Below are 22065 nucleotides of genomic sequence, written 5' to 3'. Positions count from 1 at the left end.
AAGTATTTCGTAGTTCTTCCCTCTCTATTTCTTTTTTTTATTTTCTCCCTATGCACAGTTTTACGTTTATGGCACTCTGTTTAAGTTGTTCTACGGCCTGCCAAAATTAAATTGTTTCATGGCGTTCTTGTGTGCAGTAATCTCTCCTTCGCCATACTGGCGGTGTGTTCTTCAGGACGTGCTGTGAAGGGCAGGAATGTAGGGTGCGATTTAGTTTTTCAAACCTTGTGGTCGTGGTACTACAGAAAATGAAAGAACAGAAGAACCGACCAGATGGCTCTTGTCTGAGAAAAAAGAAAGAGGAAACGCACGAAAATTGTCTTTAGTAGATTGTCTATTCAAAGGCTGTAACATCGCTCCCATATGTCTTCAAATTAAAGAAGAACGAAAGATGACCATATAGATTTAAAATTATGATGGTCTGTTCAGTACTACAGATGGGTAGTTCTTTGCCTGCACTTTGAGATCCTAAAACTTTAAGTATTTTAACTTATTTTTCTTTTAATATAAGCTCATCGAAGTTTTATTACATGTCGTTCAGAGCGGCCCACACTCCAACGTCCGCGTCATCATCAGCGTAATGTAATATGGAAAGCTTGGCGTGAACGTTGGGCAAGGCGAAAACATTGGTAGTAAGCCAAGGCCCGAGGCTTGTTCCGGCGTCCCGCCAAGTTAGATTTTTACCCCTTAATGTGACTACGTTTGAACTACGGACCATGTGTTGTCGGTTTCTATCGAGTTATTCAACAAAATAAGTGCACTGGCCTCCAAACACGAAAGTCCATTCGATATCAGAAAATGTCATGTCAGAAATAGCGGCAGGTGTACGAGCCCACTCACTGAGTGTAACCGATGGAAGCTGTTATTACTACGCGTGGAACCGTTAATTACGGATATCTCCTACTTTGTTGACAGGTGTTTTCATTGTCCAGGGAAAAGAAAGAAGACATGGAGCATTTTTCGTGTTTTATTAGACCGATTTTTTCCATGCATCCACTCTACAACAGCCTCCTGAACACTTACGACATGGGCTCTATCTGTCACACCTTGTAACTCTTTGGCAAAAATTTCATACCATAACCAAATATTAATCACACGAAAATTTATTGAACTTGCGAAATGGTTGACTTTACCATTACCTAGCTCTCGATCCTCAAGAATCTAGTCGTAATCCGAATAAACAGCGCAAAAACAATCGATGCGTTTACTGGCCACTGCGCAATGGCAATGCTTCATTGAATATAACTATTGCAAACGGAGGAAACATAGAAAAGTTTAGCGTTTATAACTGCAGTGAACGCGCAGGAGCCAAGCGGCGAGCAATGACCATGGTCTGTTGTAATGAAACATACACCGTAAACGATGAAGCCCGTGAACAGATATCGGCGAGCGGGATAAGATGTGACGGGGGTTCCTCAGTGGTAAAACATGCTGACGGTCATACCAAATCTTAAACATTCAAAATGCACGCAATAAAATACTCCGACTTTTTGGAACAATAAAACTGGCAGGTGCCACGGTATGAAATGGACACGCACACAAGCAGCTTTTGAAAACTTTTCAAGCATCACACTCGAAACCCTGTCAATTACGTGGCGGATGCTCAACATAAGAATTACACCATAGACGTCACTACCAACATGCTAAAACACTAGTGTTCCTTCGTGCGCGACGTTCACCAAACAAGTGCTGTTCGTTTCTAACTGCTAATTGCAATACTGGCCACGTGCAATCACCACGACAACAACAGCGAACATTTCATGCCAACAGCGATAACAAACTAGTCAGTAACATTATCCTACGTAGAAATATTCCCGAAAAAGAAAAGGAATGTACAAACCATCTCGCTCTTTAGACGCTTGCTAAAACAAAGCCGTGCAGAAATAAAAACATAGCCTACATTAGTGAAAATTAAAACCAAAATCTCAGCCTACTGCTATTATGTTCTCTGTGTTTTGCTTTCAGCGCTCTATCGACAGCATGAATATTGACAATTAAGCGCCTCATATACTTTTACCGTGAGAATCAGCCCCTCCCCCATTCCGCTGCTGGAGTCGAAAAAAACAAATTTCGGAAATAGGAACAACGATAACAGCTCTCTTTAAACACATCTGAAATACGATAATTTCCTCCTGTTTGGGAGATATTGCCTTTGTTACCGTTCAATAATAAATTGCATTCAATTTGTTATTCACCGTGATCACATGAGATACAGCAAATGACGTAACAGAGTGCTTTGAGGACCAGCCGATATGAAGACACAGAGTTAATATCATCATCTAATAAGGAACAATGGTGTACAGAAGATAATTTCAGTGACTTGATGAGAAGCAGACAGTAAAACCCAATAAAAGCGACGTATCGCACTCCTTATTATTTTTCTTTGTTTGCCAACTTGTTCCGTTATTAATTTTTATTCCCACATAGTAGACTGCTCAGATAGGAAAGAGCGTAATGCTAAATTTCAGCGATTACATTACGGCTTATGTGCACGGCAACAGGTTACGCTACACATAAAACACTGCATCGGCGTTTACCTTCACGAAACTTGATGGGCTGTCTTCCCCTTCTCCTGACATAAGTTCTACTGCAGGTGTACGACACTTTGGACAAATGAAATTGAGCCGATATCACCAGCTGTCGCCCCACGTTGTCACAAGGTTTTGTCTTTGTCCGTAACTTTGCGGCTTCCTCGAGAACAATGCCAAGGACAGTTCCGCTTCGGAATATACTGATGAATTTGCAAGTTTTTTTTTTTTTTGAGGGGTTCTTAAGTTTCACGTATGCAGCTGGAGTCGAATCCACGACGCAATGCCAAAACTGCTTAGGCGTGCTTCGGTTACACGCTTTCGGGACGTTCTATAGAAATCCGTAATATTAAAAAAAAAAGAAACGCACACACAGTCTGCAGCAATTGACACAGCGACGCACTTGAAACAAACATGCCATGCCATATCGGACGTGAATTACTTTTCCACATTTCTGTTTAGATCGAACCTGGCTTTGCTTTTAGCCGACGGCGATACGCACCCTCGCGCACCGCACCACCAACGTGTGCGTAAACGCGCGCTGGAATCCGAACGCGACGACCACTGTCATCGCAGTTGCGTCCCACATCACCGCACTTTGAGCAAGTCTCATTGAGCGTCAACGCTCCGAACCTTCCCGCTCAGCGTGCCCTTGAATTCCGACGCTTGGACGCGTCCCCTCGGCTATGCAGCACAGTCCACGCGCACACTTTTCAGGTCCGCCCATCGTCGGCAGTGCTCGTTAAAAAGAAAGGCGATCGGCAATTCCTCCGTGTCCCATAACCGCGTCGTGTGCCGCCCGTTCAGGCGAGCCAAGTCTGCGAGGCGTCCATTCGCAGCTCGCGCTGGGCCTTTCGTATGTGTACGTCCAGTGGTTCGGCCGGGTCCAGTTTGGGGTGGAAGAATCCCTTAAGGAAGTGGCAGGTCCCCTTGATGTGCTCCGGGAAGCCCTCCGGCAAGTACTCGCGGGGCCGGGCTTCGAATCGAAAGCCTTCGGTGTGCACCAGTAACCTGCGAGAGACCATGCGTGAGATTTGGACAGTTGCGTAAAAAGCCACACAGCATGGTGCTAATAGAGCACGCCGAAATGTCTCGGACTGCGCTCCAACCCCCCGCCTCCCCCCTCCCTTTTCACCGTACTGGAATAAAACAAGAGCGTGCGCTCTGTAAAACGCCAGCAAATTCTTTGTTGAGCAAAGAAGACAGCGTTGATCAGAACATAAAATAAAAGCTGGCGGTACCGAAGTTTTGGATATCGTATTGAAATCCCTGTATCCCGTACCGTTATACTTGACGGTACGGGAACTTGACCAACTGGACGACCAAGCGCTATCCGAAAAAAGAATTCTACAACATCGAAAGGACCTACCATCACAGAAGAAGGCCGTGCAAGCGCTATTGCGCTTTTTGCGATATACCGGCCTGTGTGAACGACTTTAACTGGAACGCCTTTTGTGTGTGTGCCTCCATGTGTGCGTGTTTTTTTTTTCCTTTTTTTTAGCGCTTTCATCTCTGTCATCTTTCTAATTCCTATCCCCCATCCCCAGTGTAGGGTAGCAAACCGGAGACTCATATCTGGTTAACTTCCCTGCCTTTCCTCTTCATTGTCTCTCTCTCTCTGCATTTTGTCGAGTTTGTTCTCTACGGAATCTCCCGACTACGGACCCAACTCCGCCACCACACCTGATCTAACATCTCTTATGTTTTATCGAAGTTCTTATTGTTCCATTTGTGAGCAGCAAGGCATCCTTATACGGGCACCAGGTGTAACTTCTGACGTGGAAATTTGACTTACGTGATGCATTGGCACAGCGGCCATGCTAGAGGCGCCATATTGGCGTGCTTCTATGACCTATTTTGTGCGACCATACACAATTACTTATTTGATGACACGTGTAGTGCTTTTCTTTTTATATGATGCTCTTCGCATTGTACCTATATTCGAACCTTTTGTTGTGTTAGCCCATCATTGCCTCCTCATATGCATTGTAGATGTTGTTAGTATTGTAGATGTTATTATATTAAAGATTTTGTTTCATCATTTTATGTACCCCACTCCCCTCTGTAAAGCTCTGTGCGTGTGAAGGGAAAATAAATAAATAAGAAGATAAACGTAAATTGTTCGCATTCCAGGAAGTCCTAGCCCTAAGTAGAAGTCCTACTCCTAAGTGAATCCGCGGATTCACTGGTGGATTCAGCAATGTGCGCTAAGTGCAAGTGTGAAAAGACCATCAGTCATCTTCTGTGGGACTGTTCTCGCTTCGATAATCAACGTGAGACTCCCCAGTGTGCCTCGAGTAGACTGGATGACAGGCCATTTACGGAAGCGAAGAGCTTGGGAGCCTGACCTCACAGTTCATAAGCCCAGAAAGCAGTTCTAGCGCTTTTTCACTACCTGAAGGCAACAGACTTGAGTGCCCGACTATAGACATCCTACACCAAAGTTTTCTCTCTCTCTTTCACTCCCCATTCCCCTCCCCACGTGTAGGGTAGCATACCGGACTCAGTCTGGTTAACCTCCCTGCCTTTCCTTCTTCCCTTCTTTTCCCTTCTTTTCCCTTCCCTCTCTCTCTCTCTCTCTGCTACTTCTAAGTAGAGCGATGTGGCGTAACAGCGATAGAAATGCTAAGCTGGTCTTGAACGCTCTTACAAGACAAAAAAAAATTACGTGACACGCTCACATGCTTTGCCCACATCACGCCTCCGCGAGAGGGCTTTGCCAGAACTATATATATGCTCAAGCTAGGCAGCACAGCCACTAATATACTGAGCAACGGTTGTGTAAGGTGGTGGAACTGTGAGCTTCGCTTCACTAAATTCTAGGCAAGCCATTTACGACTCATGACGAAGAAAAGAAAGACTTAGAGACTTTAGCTGGTCTCCGCACTTATTACCACGACCAGACTGCCATTTTGAGCATTAACCGCGTTATTATTTGAGCGCCCTATTAGCTCGATCGTGACGCTGTTGCAGCGCTGGTAAAGCACGCTTACATATTTCTTTCTCGAATATTTCGCGAACATGTGCTTATGTAAGGCACTTCAACAAAAGCAGCAACAAAGAAAGAAGTAGTGACATTATGATGGAACAGGATCATGAAGCGAGCGATTAAGCAGGTATGCCCTCACGTCGTCCTTGTGATACGCGATATAATTCTGGAACTTTTGAAGAAAAAAAAACTTTCCGTCAAGAGGAAAGCTGGCACTAAGACAAAAATAAAACGCGTTCTCTCGGCTAGCAATGTTTTCCATTTCGTTTGTACAGGCTGTTTGCTGCTCTCGCCGTACGCGTCACCTGCGTTCCGTATGATAGCAACATCAGCTTGACAATCACTCGCGCCCTCCAATTGATTTGTTGTCTGACCCGAAACACGAAACTGCAGGTGCCGGTCCTCCTGGATAATCACTACCGTTTCTAGTACGCCACCACATCTGTACAGATCTCTTCCCCTTTCTCGTCCAGCCTAATTTCCCCTTTCTAATGCGAAATTCTTTGTCTTACTTGCGACACCCATATTGGCCATCATCCTAACCATGTCGACGAGCTGCTTTTGCACCGTTTGTTATCTTCTGTGATTCGGGTCCCTGCTGGGAAACGTGTGTCCACGCGTGCGTGCGTGCGTGCGTGTATATGATATATGTATGTATATACGTTGGCGTCTGCGTGCGCGAGTGGGCGTTTAATTACCGTGGGTCAGCAGGCAGGCCGCGAGCCGGGTCTTCGCGGAACCTTAATTAGGGCAGGCGCGCCCCGCGTGGACGCCGGCGTTGCGGTGGCGTGTGGGCGAGCGGGTGGGCTCGAGTGAGGCGAGCAGAGGGAGGAGGAGGGGGAGGAAGGGGGGGGGGCACGGTAGGCGAACAAGCTCAGCACCGCGTAAAGTTTCTACCCGCCGAACGGCACAGCCCGAGGCAGCACCGCAGCAGCCGCGAAACGGAGCACGGATCAGCGGATGTCGTCGACCCGACCCGCTGAGCCAACGTTGCGTTGCTCCGCTCTTGCGCATCGCCGCGCTGCCTCCTTCCGTTCGTGGTTTTTTTTTTGTTTACATCTCTCTCTCTCTCTCTCTCTCTCTCCGGGTCTCCACCTACTCAGCAGGCATCGGAGCGAGCTAATGTTGGCCTTGCCACTGCCGGCAAGGGCCGCAGGGCTGCTTCCTTGCCTCGACGAGCTCCGAGATTCCAGCGGGAAGGCGGATGTTGGGGAAAGGGGAGATCGGCAGGGCCAGAGGTGGGCCCTCGACTCGGGTGTCCGCTCCTGGCTCGGCGTTTTCTGTTGCTGACTGCCGATGGCGTTTTGAGACCACCTCCCTTTTAAACTAATAGCTAAAAAGGCGTTCGGAAAGGACAGGTGACATTGCAGCGAGTTGTTTAAACGCGATGCACTTTTGGGAGAGCCGGCTCTGACCTAGTATACCTTTCCATGTTTCTACACCTAAAATGAATGTAAATTAATTAACGATAAAAGTGCTTACTTAGTGAAATTCGGAGTGTAGGCGGAAATAGCATAGGGATGCATTACCTCTGTAATTTACATTTTATTTAATGCATAACTGTTGGAAAATGCTAGCGCGTACATGAATGAACGGCTACCCGTCATCGCATGAAATGAATAAACAAAAAATAAGAAAAACATACATGAAAATGCATTAAACAAGACGCCACTGAGCAGAACACAGACCACAAAAGTAACGACAATAAATAAAGGCACGTAGAAGCAAGTGAACGTAAGTTCTGGTCACAAATAAACACATAAAGTCAGGCCCAGTCACAAATTTCCTTTAGTTGAAATCTTCGGACAAAGATATTTCAAGAGTCGCTCAAAAATTGTGTTTCATTGTTTTTCGAGAAAGGGGAAATAGTCGCGTTTTCGTATTAAGGCACACGCACACGTCAGCGAGTGAGGACAGCCATTGGTATTGCCCATGCCAAGTTACTATATTTACTGGAACCTAACCCGGTTTCGAACTAAACCAATGTCCAGAATTTGGCAATTCATGAAGAGATGATACAAAGTAATTTTTTTTATATTGCAAGCCGACAGGAACTTCAATAAAAGTAAAACGCTACGCATTCTTACCTGCGCATTCAAGCATTATCGCGTTGAAATGGGTCCGCCGGGCAATTATTTAGAAGCATATCAAGAGAGCTCCATTTATTGACGAAGCGGCTGAGAAATCTGGTGTGGCTCTCATAATGACCTGCGTGTGAAGCTACGTGCTACAAACTGATCCATTTAAATTCAAAAGCAGAAAACAGTGGTGATTCTGAAACCGAATTTCGGATGTCGACTGTGATGTAACCCAACATCACTGCAGCACCTTCTTTCCCAGTCTGCGTATACACCACCATTCTCATCGATAGCCTGCCGCTACTCTTGGATTGCCATAAAAAACGCTAGAAATGTAATGCAGTAAACTGTTTTACGTATTACAAAGATATCTCAATGTCACTGTTGTGTGAGCAGGCCTAAGCGCGAAGAAAGAAATAAAGCAAAAAAGAAATAAGGAAAGGTGCACTGTGACAAAATGTTTGTGCTTTTCTGCACATTCTATTCAACGGAACGAAGCAGACGACACACAGAGATGTGCTGATCATGCATTATTTTCAGTGCAAAGAATACTCGTCCTAAATAGACAGGTTGCATGTTCGCCAACAAAGGCAGCGCACACCAGGTGCGCACTGTCTGCTTCGCGCTGCCGAAAACTATGTGCAGAAAACCGCGCCAGCTTGAGCAGCACCAAGTCCTTTTGAAATGCTTGATCTATTCGCTCAGTCTTTACCGACCTGTGCGTGGTAGGGCTGACGTTGATGTGCATGGCGATGCTGCCGGACTCGAACCTGTTGGCGAGGGAGACGTCGTTGCCGATGAGGCAGTAGCGGGGCATCTTGACGCCCACGACGCCCGCCAGCACGAGGCCCGTGTGCAGGCCGATGCGCATCTGCGTGTCACGTGACCCGAATCAAATTTCACTCGGAGTAAAACGCTTTCTTACGGGCTCCCACTAACGACACTCTGCGCCAACTTAACACACTCCCCACATATGCAACGTCGCCGTTTAACTCGCATCGAATAGTGCGACTGCACGCATCTTTTTGTTCGGTAACGCTAAGGCTAACTTCTCCAATAATAATCATAAATCGCAGCTGCCTAGGGCAATTCCAATAATATGCCTATACAGAGAAGTCAGGAAAACGAGAAATTTTAGCCCGTCATTAACTTATGAATTTACATCTCTCTTCCGGTGAAACCCCCTGCTTTTCCCATCTTATTTCTCTCTCTCTCTCTTTCTCCGGCCTGCAAATAAAGGCCTTAGTTGACTTTATAGCGTTTGCTAATTTATTAGCTTTCAGTTTTGTCATTTAGTCCAAAGCAAAAATAACAAATTATGAAGAACTTGCGGAAACGTGCCAGCCCACTTGAGCATACGTGCTTCCAATAAAAATTGGAAATGATCGATGTCTTTTGGCAGCCAGTAATGAAGAAGAAAACCATTCTCCAAAATAAAATAACTAAAGAAAGTTAATCTAGGAGAACTTCGGCCGCCGGGACGTATGAAGTCCATTTCGAAGGAGAAGTTCTGCCCACGTCTTGGCACAAAATCTAAGGCACCTAACCTGCCTGATCCGTTTGGGAATGGCTCTTGGAAAGTCGTAAAGTCGTAAACGCTTAATCGATGCAAAGAAGAAGAAGAAAATGAAAGCTTAAAAGTAAAGGCAGAGCGATCACGATAAAAAAAAAAGAAGTTGTTCAGCCTCGCTTTATTACCTTTCTATTTGAGTAATTCGCGCACGAGCGCGCGCGCTGTGCACATGAGCGCGCACTAGCCTAGTCTCCCGCCTTAACACCTCAAGAGCGGAAGTGCAAAAAAAAGAACAGAAAAGAAAGAAAGAAATAAGCTTGAAGGAAGATGTGCGCTAAGTGCGGCGAGGTAAGGCCCCCAGGGAGTGCGCGAGCCTGGCGAGTACAGTGCTGCCGAATATTCGTTAAATTTCAATCGCGGGGCCATTTCCCGTTCTCGGGCGGGCTCCCTCGGGAACGGCGTGATTAATTTAGGTGAGATCGAGACCGCGAGAGCGGCCAACGCGCCGGCCTTCTCTTCGTCCACCACTTCACTCTTCCGAGTGGCGGGATCTTCCTGCAGCGAAGCTCCTCACTCGGTGAGCGATGGAGAGCGAGGTAGAGAGGGAGAGAGCGGGAGGAACGCTCGAATGGCGAGGCGGAAACGGCGCAAATTTGCCAAATCCGAACGGGCGAGCCGCGCGCCGGCAGTTGGAGAACGCACACTCTGCGCGACATTGCTCGCGGCAACGAAAGTGCGGCAGCCGCGCTAGGTGAACGCGTGTGTTCGTTCTGCCTCGGTGGGAAGTAACGTGGAGCCGCTGAGCCGGCTGCGTTCTGCCGCCGGCCAAAGCGAGAACTCTGTGCTCTGTTCACCCATAGGCACGGCTTCTGATTGGCCATACTCCCCGCGTTCACAAAGCACGAAGCGTGCTTGCGTGCGTGTGCGTGTGTGTGTGTGTGGTAGTTTTGAAAACATATATTGACACGTGGACTTGTTTATTTTTTACTGGTGAGCGCTTTTCACCGTCTAACAAATGTTATCGCTCAGCGCGGGACGCGCCCACATGTATCGGAAGTTTCACCGAATGTTAACGATGGTTCTGTTGTCACCGGAGCTTGTGTAATATGATTGCATGTGTGATGCGAATTGTGTAAAACTTTCCGTAAGACACGCGGGCACCACCGATTACTCTTGAGCCTTCGATAACTCGTGTATAAAAGCCGGTGCGCTTGACCGGCAGATACGATTTTCGACGATCGCTGACTGCGTTCGTTGCTATCGCCGTTCTTTGAGTGCAGCCTGTATTTGAGGGCACATGTTCACCCAATAAAACGATAGTTTCGTCATTGCCAGTTTTGCTGCTTTCTTCACCGGCACTGCTACGTGACAGTATACACGTGACAGGAAATGGAAAGCGAGGAAGGGGCTGGCAACTGGCCACCGGAAGGTGCACAAGGCTTGGCTGCTCTTCAGAAAGGAGGGGACAGAAACATAGAAATTCAAGATAGTAAGAAGGGGAGGAAAGAGGAACAAAAGAGTAAGATGACAAATCTCAAAGAGTAAAACAGAACACATGCAGTACAGGTCACCCACAGTAAGGCTGGTCCCTGCATGGCACGCTACTAAAGTATGTTAAAATATAATATTGTCTGAGGTCTTTCCATATGAAAACAGAAATAAGCTACAATGAGAACCTAAGTTCGTTTCTTTTAAAAAACTATGTAGATCCCGATGCGCCTGATCGCGCCGAGACGCACAACCACTGGGGGTACAAACATTCGTCGAGTGTCGTACATCGCAGGACGAGGGAATGATAGCCCCTCACTAGCGACGTGCGCTGGGCAATGCAAGCGGGACACTGCAATATCAGGTGCTGAAGTGTCTCGCATCAACCGCAAGATGTACACGATGAGCTGGCCACACATCCTTGCCGAACGCTTTCGCACAGACAGCCCTTAGATTAAGCAGTTGTGCTCTAGCGCGACGAGGCAAGCCTCGACCACGAAGACGGGGCGGGAACGTTCAATTTGCGACGCGATGGTCTAGTTGCTGCTTGAGTAGGTGGCGACAAATCAGCAGGAAAGCGTCATGAAGCTTTCACAAAATTTCGGGGCAAACACAGTCGTTACGAGCGAAACTTTAAGCCAGCCACCAGAATCTTCATTTCCTGCGATCCCTACGCGTGAATGTATCCGTTGGGCAATGAGAGATACTCCATGCAATGCAATTTTGTTGCCAGAGTCAATAAGGTAGCGCACAACTAGACAATCAATCTGACTGCATTGTAATCTGCTAAGGGCAGCGCGGGAGTCGATAAAGATGGCAATCTTCGATGTGGTTAACTCCTCTTGCACGTATTGCAGTGCAACATTAATCGCTGCTAGCTCCACTGTTGTTGACGAGGCAGCATGAGGTATATGAAATATACGCCGTACTTTAGTCGGAGGGCAGAAAATAGCTGCTGAGACGCCTTGACCATCGCTGTGTAAAGATGCATCTGTGAATACTTGAAGGCAACCTGGAAATCTTTCGGACATGTGCGACTGAGTCAATAGGAATATTGCCGAAACAGACATATCAGACTTTTTGTGTATGTGAGAGATTGTGAGATAAATTAGGAGTACGTGTTTGGCGATATCTTTCGGAGGCGGTGGTGCAAACGAAGCAGCATTTTCAGAAACCAACGGCTATGTACATAAATAATGCCGCCATTTTTTCCATGCGAGAAAACGGGCGGTGAATCAATCGATCAGGGAGCGATTGGCCATTTGATGAGCGGTGCATACGCTGAATCTGATACAGAGCTCTCTGGTGTGCTTGCAGCCTCAGGAGTAACTGATGCGCTTCAGTGAGTAATGCAACAGATTGGGCCTCCCGTGGTAACCCCAGCATTATTCCAAGGGCAACGCGATGATCTCGCTGCAGTTGGGCCATCAAACTAGGTGGTAGGTTCAGGATTGGTGACGAATACACCATGCCTGAGAGTACAGATGACTGGTACACCTGGAGAGCCATTGTTTGGTCGCAGTCAGCACCTCTTGCAGTCAAGGCGGCCACATACTTGAGGGAGTGCGATTTGCGTCGTACAAATTTAACTGCAGGATGCCAAGAGATGCGATCATCCACAATTAACCCCAAATGACGGTGTTGTCGCACCCAGGGAGAGAAAGGAATGCGTACAGACGCAGCCAGTCATGGGGAGGCTTGCGTGTGTTCATATGCATTCGTCCATGTCATGCATAATAAGTTAGTATTCACGAGGCCACTGAGGCTAAGTAGCATTGTGCTCGGTCACTGCTACTTGGTAGGGCGACCGCTCAAAAATGTTGAGTGCTGGTCCTCCCAATTTGCTGCGGAATAGTTCAGATGTTCCACTTGCGCGAGATACTCACGGCGGAAGATTTCAACCTGCCCATTCCTTAGAAACTCTATTGTTATGCCCGTGTTCATCAACCGCCTGTGCTAACGTCTGATTAACCAAACCAATCTACGTTGGTGGTCAGATTTACAAAGTTTTTCCTTCTTAAGAATATTTTGTCGTTGGTGGGCAGCCTCCGCTATCAACATATTCTTTGTCAACGCTGGACAGCGGGGCCTGTTCTTATTAGCAGCTTTACACTACTGCAATAAAGCGGACAGGAATCATTCCAACAAGCAAAAGGATTACCGTTTATTTCACAGTGCAATTATGTAGACAAGGGATCACGTGATCCGTACAAAAGGAATGCGCGCACTGGCTGCGTAGTGATATGCGACGTCACGCTATAACAACTACAAATTGTTTTGTGAACACGGGATCTGGTTTCGAGCACTTTTTTTTTTCTTCAAAAGATAAAAAAAAAGAACACCAACCCTGGAGTGTCGCGATGTTTTGGGCGGGCCGTGAACGCATCGTGTCGTATAAAATGCTTCAAAAGCCTTCGAGCCACGACATGACATCTATAGCCATCATCGATTCAGGAAGATTTCTGTTACGCAAACAGCCTATGCTCGGAGGAAACCTAACCATAAGCACAAGCACATTTCACAAAACCGCACTGCACACGCGCTCCGTGGCTTTGCGCTACACAACATAGTTCCCGAGAGACACTGATATTGAAAGAGGTTCGTCTCTGGACAGACATCGCGGAAATGAAAGAATTTAATTGGCTGACGAATATGTACAAATTCTCTGCGCGAGGGGGGAATGACGGTGTTTTTGCCACTGTATTTTTAGGTTGTAACCAACGATAGCGAATTTCTCCTCAAGTTAGCTGGGCTCCCGCAAAGTTCCCGGAACACTGCACGTTACTAATAAAGTAGCTTTTGGGGGAACAGGAAGCCGAGCTCCGACAGAGCGTGGATGAAGAAGAAAAAAACAGAGAAAAGAGGGAGTGTAAGGTAGTTGAGGAGGTATGCGGAAAAGGATCGGCGAAAGTGAGGGGAACGAGCGAAGTGACTGGCCAAGTGGAAACGGCACTCTAGAGCGCCTGCATGCACGCGCGACCACCTCGAGCGGTTCCTCTCCTCTGTTCCGGCACTTTTCCGGTGCGTATGCACGCCTAGTTCGAGGGCATAAAGATACGTAAGAACTTGGCGAAAAAAATGAAACGATGAGAATAAGTAACAGAGGAAGGACGAGGAAGCAGCCGGAAGGGGAGGAGAAAGTTCTAGATGTACTAGCGCTCTAGGGTGGGCGAGGTTCCGGGTAGGCAGTTGCACACTAGACAGTCAAAAAGAAAGAAAAGAAATGCCGGTAGAAAAGTATTCGAGCGACACTTCGGGTGGGGCTTGAGGCAAGCACGCAACGAGAGAAGCATGTAGAAGCGCGCTGTTATGTCAGAGATAACGGTGCCACCAGCCAGCTCGACAGGCCGGTCCCGTGGAAAAGCGAGAGGCGTACGCACCCACTGCTGGAGCGTCTCGGCGCGCGTGCACGACCCCCCCCCCCCCCAAAAAAAAAAGGGAACCCAAAAGAAAACTCGGAAGCCAAACACGGGCCGTAACAAAACGCGAGTGAAACGTGCCCACACACACTCACAGACGCTAACCGTTGACATGTATAAATAACGCTACCGAGGCGGAACGGAAACGTGCGAAGGCAAAAGGAAGGAGGAAGAGCAGGAGTGAGGCAATACGAAGATCGACGCTCCGCCTCTGTGTAATTGATCAACTTCGCGAGAAAAAAGAAAGCGAGCGAACGGGATCTCTACCGGAGCATGCTAATGATAGCGACGTGGCACGCGCGCGAGGCGGTGCCCGCTCGAACGAAGAGAGTCGGCACCACTATAGATACACGCCTGGTTTCTAGTGCGTTCAGGCTGCTCTTCCAGTTGCTCCGTACCATCGGCACATTTGGGGACATTGTGTCTCGATAAGCAGTGGCAGTGTCCACAACTGACGGATCGCGAGAAAGAAAACAGGCCCCGGTACACAGAGTTTAACGAAGATGAAATACAAAAAAAGGGGGGGGGGGAGGAAATGAAGCACGTTGCGCGCGCACCAGTTTTTCTGCTGTTCGTCATGGTTCAAGCGAAACCGTAGCATGAATATAACAAAACTCGGGACAGTTTAATGAAATGAGTGGTTTCGCTCTATCGTTCTTATCATCCGCCGTTCGAGGTTGTCCAATATCGGTAATAATGTGGGCATAGCACCTCTCTGACCATTGACGAAGTGCGAAATAGAGTAGCGCTGGAATATAATTATGCTTGCCTCGATTTCCTCAATGTCTGTACGAATATATTGTTACGGAGAAATCATCCATGCACGGATGCGCGGAGAAGGCAAAGGACGAGGTTCAAATACTGTTTTACAACCGAGTGCCCGTGAAGGGCGACATTTTTAATGCAATGACAAATCGCCAAAGGGTCTGTGATGTTTGAGGTGCGAAGGAAAAAAAAATTACGTGCAATAAGTGCCGCGGCACACATTCTTTTGTTTTTCCCGAAGAAAGAAGTTTCTTGCCTTACGAAGCAGTTTTATTGTCCTTTATTTCACGACAACGATGTACGAGTAACTTCGTGCAAAGCAAACAGTCTTACTATTCTTCTTATTTTTTGCCCATTGAGAAAATAGGGAGATTTATTATGAGGGAAAAACTGGGAGGTCGGCCTTAACGACTACGTTCTAGCCTGCTACTCAGTATTGGGGAAAGGGGAAAGGGAAACAAAGGGAAAAGGATAAATCGATGGTTATGATATGAAAAGAAAATGCATGAATAAAGAATAACAATTAACCGCAAACATTTATTGCAAGCTTATATCCAATTCGGCGTCTCTAAAGAAACATAGTAGCCTTAATGGCCTGGAAAAAGGAGTGTACTGGCCATGGTTGCCTATTGACTTGTCGCGCTTGTAAAGAAAAAATAAAAATGGTAAAATTGTGCTGATAATCTAGCACAAAGCGCCGTACTCGCGAAATGCTACGTGAATGACCCATGGATACACCTTACGCACTAACTTGGTGATATAGGGCCCAAAAATGAGAGATAATAAAATCGTCTAAATCACAGAAAAGTGAAACTATTTCAGCTCGTGACAAGAATTTATTGCTGAAGTTTGGTAACTAGTATAACTTAACATTATTCTGTTGGGTTGCTAAACTGTTGAACTGTGCGCTTGCTTTTAACATTTAAGCAAAGCTAGCAACTGCCACACAAGCAAGCAATTTGAAATGGGCTTCATTGTGCACACATAGAGTGCAATAATCTTCGTGATATCTCGTCATATCTTGATGAAAGTGCATGCTGCTTCTAGAAACTAACGAACTGCGTTTTTTTTGTCAGTACACCGATCCAACGCGTTTAGTTTTAGTCTTACTATTGGCAATGAAAGGGAAAAAGTTATAGTAAAGTATATTATGTGATGTTTACGAGCTTTCAGCACGAATATCTGAGGAGAGATGTGAGCGTGAATGATGAGGGGAACTGAGGGATTCGACTCTTTATAACAATCATGTGAAGTCACCAGACATTGAAGCCAGAAAATCATAGATGAAATAAGCTTTCTTGTTGGCCTGCTGATTCTTTGTCTGAGAGATAAATTTACAATAAAAGTAACATCTTTAGCAAAGAAGTTTCAGTAAATTAAAAGATAACTTTGCCATTAGTGGGAGCTGAACTGAAGATCTCCTCGTGGCACTTAATGGCTCTACCAACTTAGCTGGGGCGACGAGTGTCCCTGCGGCCACATTACTAGGTATTTAGGCAATGCACTTATAACCAGCCTTTGGAGTTTTATGCAGGGCCACTCACAGCTGCGGCATCAAATGTTGAGCACCTAATAAGCACTGCTTTATTAAATAACAATTAAATTAAAAAGTCAGTGCTTTCTATGCACTTTTTTACTTGTTTTTTAAACACACAAAGATAGATACTAGGATCACTTTAAAAAATCAGGAACGTATTTGTCGTCCGCAAGCGCAACATGATCAAGCGAGTAACGCTGACTAGTATTTACCTTGCGCCACGCATGAAACGTCGTTCTATTCAAAGTGAAAAACCTCCTGTCGCTATTTACTAAACAAGAAACGAGTCAGAACACGCGAACGGCAAGCTCAGGTTCTTACTTAGAATACTCCGCAGAAATATATTTTATTTCTACGAGATTGTTCTTTTGAGCGCTGCCTTCTCAAACGTGTTTTTTTTTTTAATACTTAAGAGCAACCTGTTGCGTGTACTTCTGCTTTGCTCTCGTTACTATATCTGTTCGCCAACGTGCCCGCGGCGCTTGCAGAGTCTTTCTGTCGTCGAGCCAGTGCTTACTATCGTGCCATGATTAAACTGCGGTGAATGAGAAGAAATGGAACCGAGGGACTCGGTTTTTTTTTCGTTTTTTTTTTGGCAGGCACAACCACATAAAGGCAACAGAACAGCACTATGGAGGGCGCCCTCCACCACAGGCCAACCTCCACTACAGTGCCTCTACATGGTCGATTTGCTCCATTACCCTATAAGAGCTCTGTCACTTTTTTTTTCGTTTTCCTACGCTCTTTGCCATCACTAGAGTGTGCTTCCCATTTTTCATTGTTCTCTACTTTACTCTCTTAGAGTAAACTTAGAGTTACCCTCTTAGAGCATTCCAAAGTCTTTCCTGTGATCAAGGACCTCATTTCTCTAAAGTTTGTTTTTTCTCAAACGCACTTTGCGTGCGGCGGTGCATGCTTTACAGGCGGCGGTTTTGCCAGTCAGGTTGAGTTTACCCCCTGAAAACGTCGAAAATTAACGAGTGAAACACATATACAACATAAGCAAAAAAAAATGTGAGAAAGAAAGGCAAAAATAACGCAATATCAACAATGCCGATGGCGAATAACTAGGTAAGATGGAGGGAATCGTATTCGAGGACCCCAACCTAACGTGTACAGCCGGAAACACTTTTCGCGGCACTGTTCGGCATGATAGAGCAACCAATTATCTTTTAATGAGTTGCAAAGTTCGCGAAGTCATTGTCATGGAATACAGCGTAGCCCTCTTGGAAACTAGTTACTATTGAGCCTAACGTCAAACCAGAGGAGCTTTAACTCGATCTCGCGCATTACTTTTTTCTTTTTTTTTTCTTTTTTGAAAAGCCCTAAGGCATTCTTGAAACAACTGTCGTAAAAACTGTACGAGTGGGCTGGTTTGGAAAAAGTCACACAGTGACATAAATGCGTACGCATACACCTGTAAGGTCGGGCAAGGTTGCAATCTCCTCCCCATTTGTAAAAAAGGGGGAAGAAAATAACCAGCGTTACTATTACACAAACAGGACAAACGAAGTTGGCGGCGTCATTTCAATGCGTGACGGGAAAGAAAAGGCAATAACAGTGGCATTTCAGAGCAGGTTGTACTAGCGCCGTTGTGAATAATTCCTCGAGGCTAAAGTGCATGAAACACAGTGAGTCGCATATTTCGCGCAATAATGTGCCAGCTATCACTATTGCTTCTTTATACGCTTTGCAAGCTGAAGATGGTTTGTTTTTCGAGCTGTTGTGTAAGCGGTACGCTCGTCAAGCTGCTTATGCAACTTTTTCTCCTCGGCCCTCCCTATGTACTGGATAAGCAAATAAAAAAAAAAGGACTTCAACCTCCATACTACGATGCTGGCTTTAAATGTGAGTAAAAAAGTGATGTTGAAACACAAAACGATAACAAAAAGTGGCGATGAATGAGGAAAACCGCAGTGTTTATTTTCCCCTAGGGCAAAAAAGGAAGGAACAACAGTTATATAGCTCACAGAAGAAATGGAATTATCTCTACTTCCCTCCTCCTTATCGCAACCAAAAGTAAGCACTAATTGCCCACATTCGCAGTCCCACACTGCATTGTGTTGTTCATACACTGATCCCCTTGCTGTTTTCTTTTTCTCGGGTGTTTCCAGAACTATATTCTGCCACGCTTTGTGCGCCGCCCTCGCGATAAAAAACTTAAAATGAGCGAACACCTCACAGTCGGCTTGCTTCTGAGCACAAAACGAGAAAAAAAAGAGTACGCTGCAATATCCGACCGCAGAGTCTTCGACCGCCTCAACGATACACAGCAGCAACGAAACCGCCGAGATGTGGGAGCCCCTGATCTATGTAATTGCCTCGCGCATGGAAGTGGAGGAGCTTTTTCGGTAGTTCCAAAGGACGGAGTTCCGAAACACGAAGCCATTTAGAGGCTTACCTCGCGACGGCGTCGTAATCAGCGCGATGCGCTGCCAACCAACTGCAGCGCGAGGGTAACGTTGTGCCTTTGATAGCGGAGTCTGCGCGTCCGTAGCAGAATGGCGCAATCATTCCCTTCGCTGCTAGATAAATGACGCGTGCACTGCGTTGGCTGCTGCTCATACGTCTGCCACTTTGTTACAGGTGCAGGTGTATCCAACTATCTTTCTATGCTTTATTTCTATTAAGAAAAACTTAGACTTCCGAGTTGAAAAATGACCATGCGGCCATGCACGGGAGGTGTGCTCTGTAGGGCGATGCTATATCCAGCCCTTCCCCTCTTTCCGGTTTCTTTTATTGTTCCTCTTTTACTCCCTTTATTTTTCTTTTTTCTTTTGCTAGTGTTTTTCCATTAAGAGGAGGCGTGTTTGCTTTTGTTGTTCAATATTCTAGCTGTGAGAAACGCATCGCAACACTGGATCAACTTTTGCTGTTAGAGACTAATGCGAATATCTGTCGCCGTGCTGCGCTTGCGTGTTTATCTCTTTTATTTTTCATTGGGGAAACATCGCCTTTACTACCCTGTTCACTTTTTGTGTCACAATGTGGCTTCGCAGCATGAATAAATGCGCCTGCTTTTCTAACTACTCATTTGCAATTCAAACGCTTCGAACCCTGGTGTTTTCTCGATACGTCTTCCTTCTTTCAAGGGTGCACTTTAAAATAGGAATAATAACGGCACGATATTCATATGCCAGCATCGGCAAGAGGATGAAGCGATAGGATGGACAAGTATAAAACTTATGCTGAATCTTTGTGGATCGAAGGGGGTAACCTCTACGGGCAGTATAACGGAGAATATATATATATATATATATATATATATATATATATATATATATATATATATATATATATATATTGCAAGATAAAGAAACAAATGCAGGGGAATGAAAAGAAGGAAGGACGTATTCACCACAATCGATAAGGCAGTCGCTGAGCACCGCTCAGCGACTGTCTTATGCTTATGGTAGCATAGTGAACGCACCTTAATTATGAGCCTTAACACATAAGCAAGCCAAAGCAATATACCTCCGAAGCATTTTTCTTGTCCGTTTTATCACTATACTGGAAGCAGTAAATGTGTGGGAAAACGTGTCATCAAGAAATTTCCAGACGTTATGTACATTATCACCGTCGCAGAGTACGTTGCCGAATTTGCGCCTCGCGCTGCTTCGCCGTATTCGTTGTAGGCGAGCGATGAGTTGTTAGCTCTTGGACGTGTACAGCTGCTTAACCCTTGACAAAACACACTGTTGGGAGACTCGGTCATTAATGCTCAGAATAAACAAAGAACACACAAATAATATATTGCAACTGGAACGTAGACAGGGAACATACAGGTAAATCTGCACGTAAAGCCATTAGCGCAGTGGTTGTCGCAAAACCGGCAGTCCAAAGTAACAATTAGTTGCAAGTCAAGCACAGGCCCCATATTATTCCTCGTAATTGTTGTAGGTATGCTCGTTTTGTTTTATTTCCACCTTTTTTTACGAGCAGCTAAACAAGGTATAGTAGTTGTATAGTTACGCTCGTCCTATATTTCTCTTTATTTTTTTTTCTTTTGCAAGCTGTTAAACTCTGTGAGGGGCATAACGAACCCTAACTTGAGCGAAACCATACAGCTACAAGGCCCACGACACCAGATACGTGTATCTTTACTTCTGGGCATTAAATTCAGTACGAGAAGCGCAGACTGCAGCGAAAGCCACGTTTAGCAGTTATAGCTGCCTGACTCCGGCTAAAGTAACATTGATTGTAAAGAAGTTGCGCTTATAAACGAAATCAAGGTGAGAGGCGTTTCCGAACGCGTACGGGTTCCGAAACGCCTCGGCGTGCTGTGGTTGTTGTTTTCTCCTCGACTCGGTCAGTGTCCGCAACTTCATAATGTTATCCAACTGGACGAATTTTCGTCGAAATCTTCAAAACATTGATTGTACCACTGTGTCACCAGTAGATCGCAGTGAGGTCATGCACTTAGCGCGACCCAACGTACCTGTATAGGCTTCCCATCGTGCGAATGGACCTGTCCGGCGGCCGCCATCATCTTGAGCGCCATCCAGGCGGCCTGCTGTGCGTGCGTGTGCACCTGCTTGCGCAGTCCACTGGCCACGCAGTACGCGTCTCCGACCGTCTCGATCTGCGGGGACGCGGTGCGTGCTCCACGTTACAAGCATCACTCGGTAGCAATGCAGAGCGCCACACGAGCAGAGCGACAAGTTTGGGGTAGCTCAGATGCTGCACCAACTGGTAATATTCCATAATACCACAGTGTCTCTACGGCTGTGATAATATGTGTAAGTGTTCGACGGAGCTTGCTGGCACATTCAAAATGTCAAGTTTGCAGACATCCAGTGGTAATAACCGTTTTTTATAAACCACTCTAGCGTCCCCGTTTATATTGCTTGTGGTTGGACTCCCAGCAAGGCCAGAATCGATCGCATCACTGTACCAAAAAATGTTGGAGCATGAGTTGGTAGGTGTCTCCCAAACAACACATCAACACCTAAATAGCTATGCGAGATTCTGAGGCCATAGCAGTGGATGACCTACAACAGTGGCACTAACCACTCCATGGTCAGTCTCGAAAACATGGTTAAATATGTCTGGTCACCGGAGCATCTTATTGCCTTGAATGCTTGCTACGCTGAGCTAAAGCGTATTTTTGAAAAAGTTCACGCGAAAATCGGAAGATGCAAGATAACGTTTTGTCAAATTTTTTGCTGAGGACCGGGAGCACAACCGCGAAGTTCACTTTGCACTTACGTCCGTGGACACCACAATTCACCTGTCAGTTTCAGACGGTCCAGTTTGGCTGAAACTAAATAGCTTCTTCCTTAGCTCACGCGCCCCATCTATTTTGTTGTGGGTGACAGTTAAAGTATAGGTAAATCGGAAGGAAGTAAAACCAAGTAAAACCTTCGCGCTTGTCACCTGAAATTGTCAGTAAGTTGGGAGAATCCACCACACTTATTTCCAGACGATCCCTTTTTTAAAATGAACCTTACACCTTAATTACAGCAACGATTACGCCTATGACAAAATAAACACTCTCTTGAGACTACCACTTCTTGTTTACTCGGCTTTCATTTCTTTGCTCTCAGCGCCGAAGCACTACGGATAGGAGTGCGGTTTACAATAAATAATAAATAACACACTGGATGTGTTTTACCCATCGCTATCAAGCCAAGGCTCTCACGACGTTCTAAAAATTATGGGGTTTTTACGAGCCAAAACCACTTCCTGATAATGAGGCACGCCGTAGTGGGAGAGTCCGAAAATTTGGACCACCATGGGGTTCTTTAA

At 46.0% G+C, this 22065-nt stretch overlaps 1 protein-coding gene across 8 annotated transcripts in view; it reads right to left on the bottom strand.

Moving 5' to 3' along the window:
- Positions 1 to 951: 951 nt before the first annotated feature.
- The window catches only part of LOC135898170 (head-specific guanylate cyclase-like), a 231213-nt gene continuing 210099 nt past the window's right edge, over positions 952 to 22065 (bottom strand). For all 8 annotated transcript variants that reach the window (XM_065426966.1, XM_065426965.1, XM_065426964.1 and 5 more), the window contains 3 exons: positions 20756 to 20899; positions 8312 to 8466; positions 952 to 3539 (listed from right to left, as the gene is read on the bottom strand). In XM_065426966.1, coding sequence (XP_065283038.1) covers positions 3332 to 3539; positions 8312 to 8466; positions 20756 to 20899 — 507 coding nt within the window. In that variant the 3' untranslated portion in view covers positions 952 to 3331. The remainder of the gene's footprint in view (positions 3540 to 8311; positions 8467 to 20755; positions 20900 to 22065) is intronic.

This window comes from Dermacentor albipictus, chromosome 3, assembly GCF_038994185.2.
Source record: "Dermacentor albipictus isolate Rhodes 1998 colony chromosome 3, USDA_Dalb.pri_finalv2, whole genome shotgun sequence".
NCBI classification, from domain to species: Eukaryota; Metazoa; Arthropoda; class Arachnida; order Ixodida; family Ixodidae; genus Dermacentor; species Dermacentor albipictus.
This window is presented reverse-complemented; position numbering and strand designations above follow the sequence as displayed.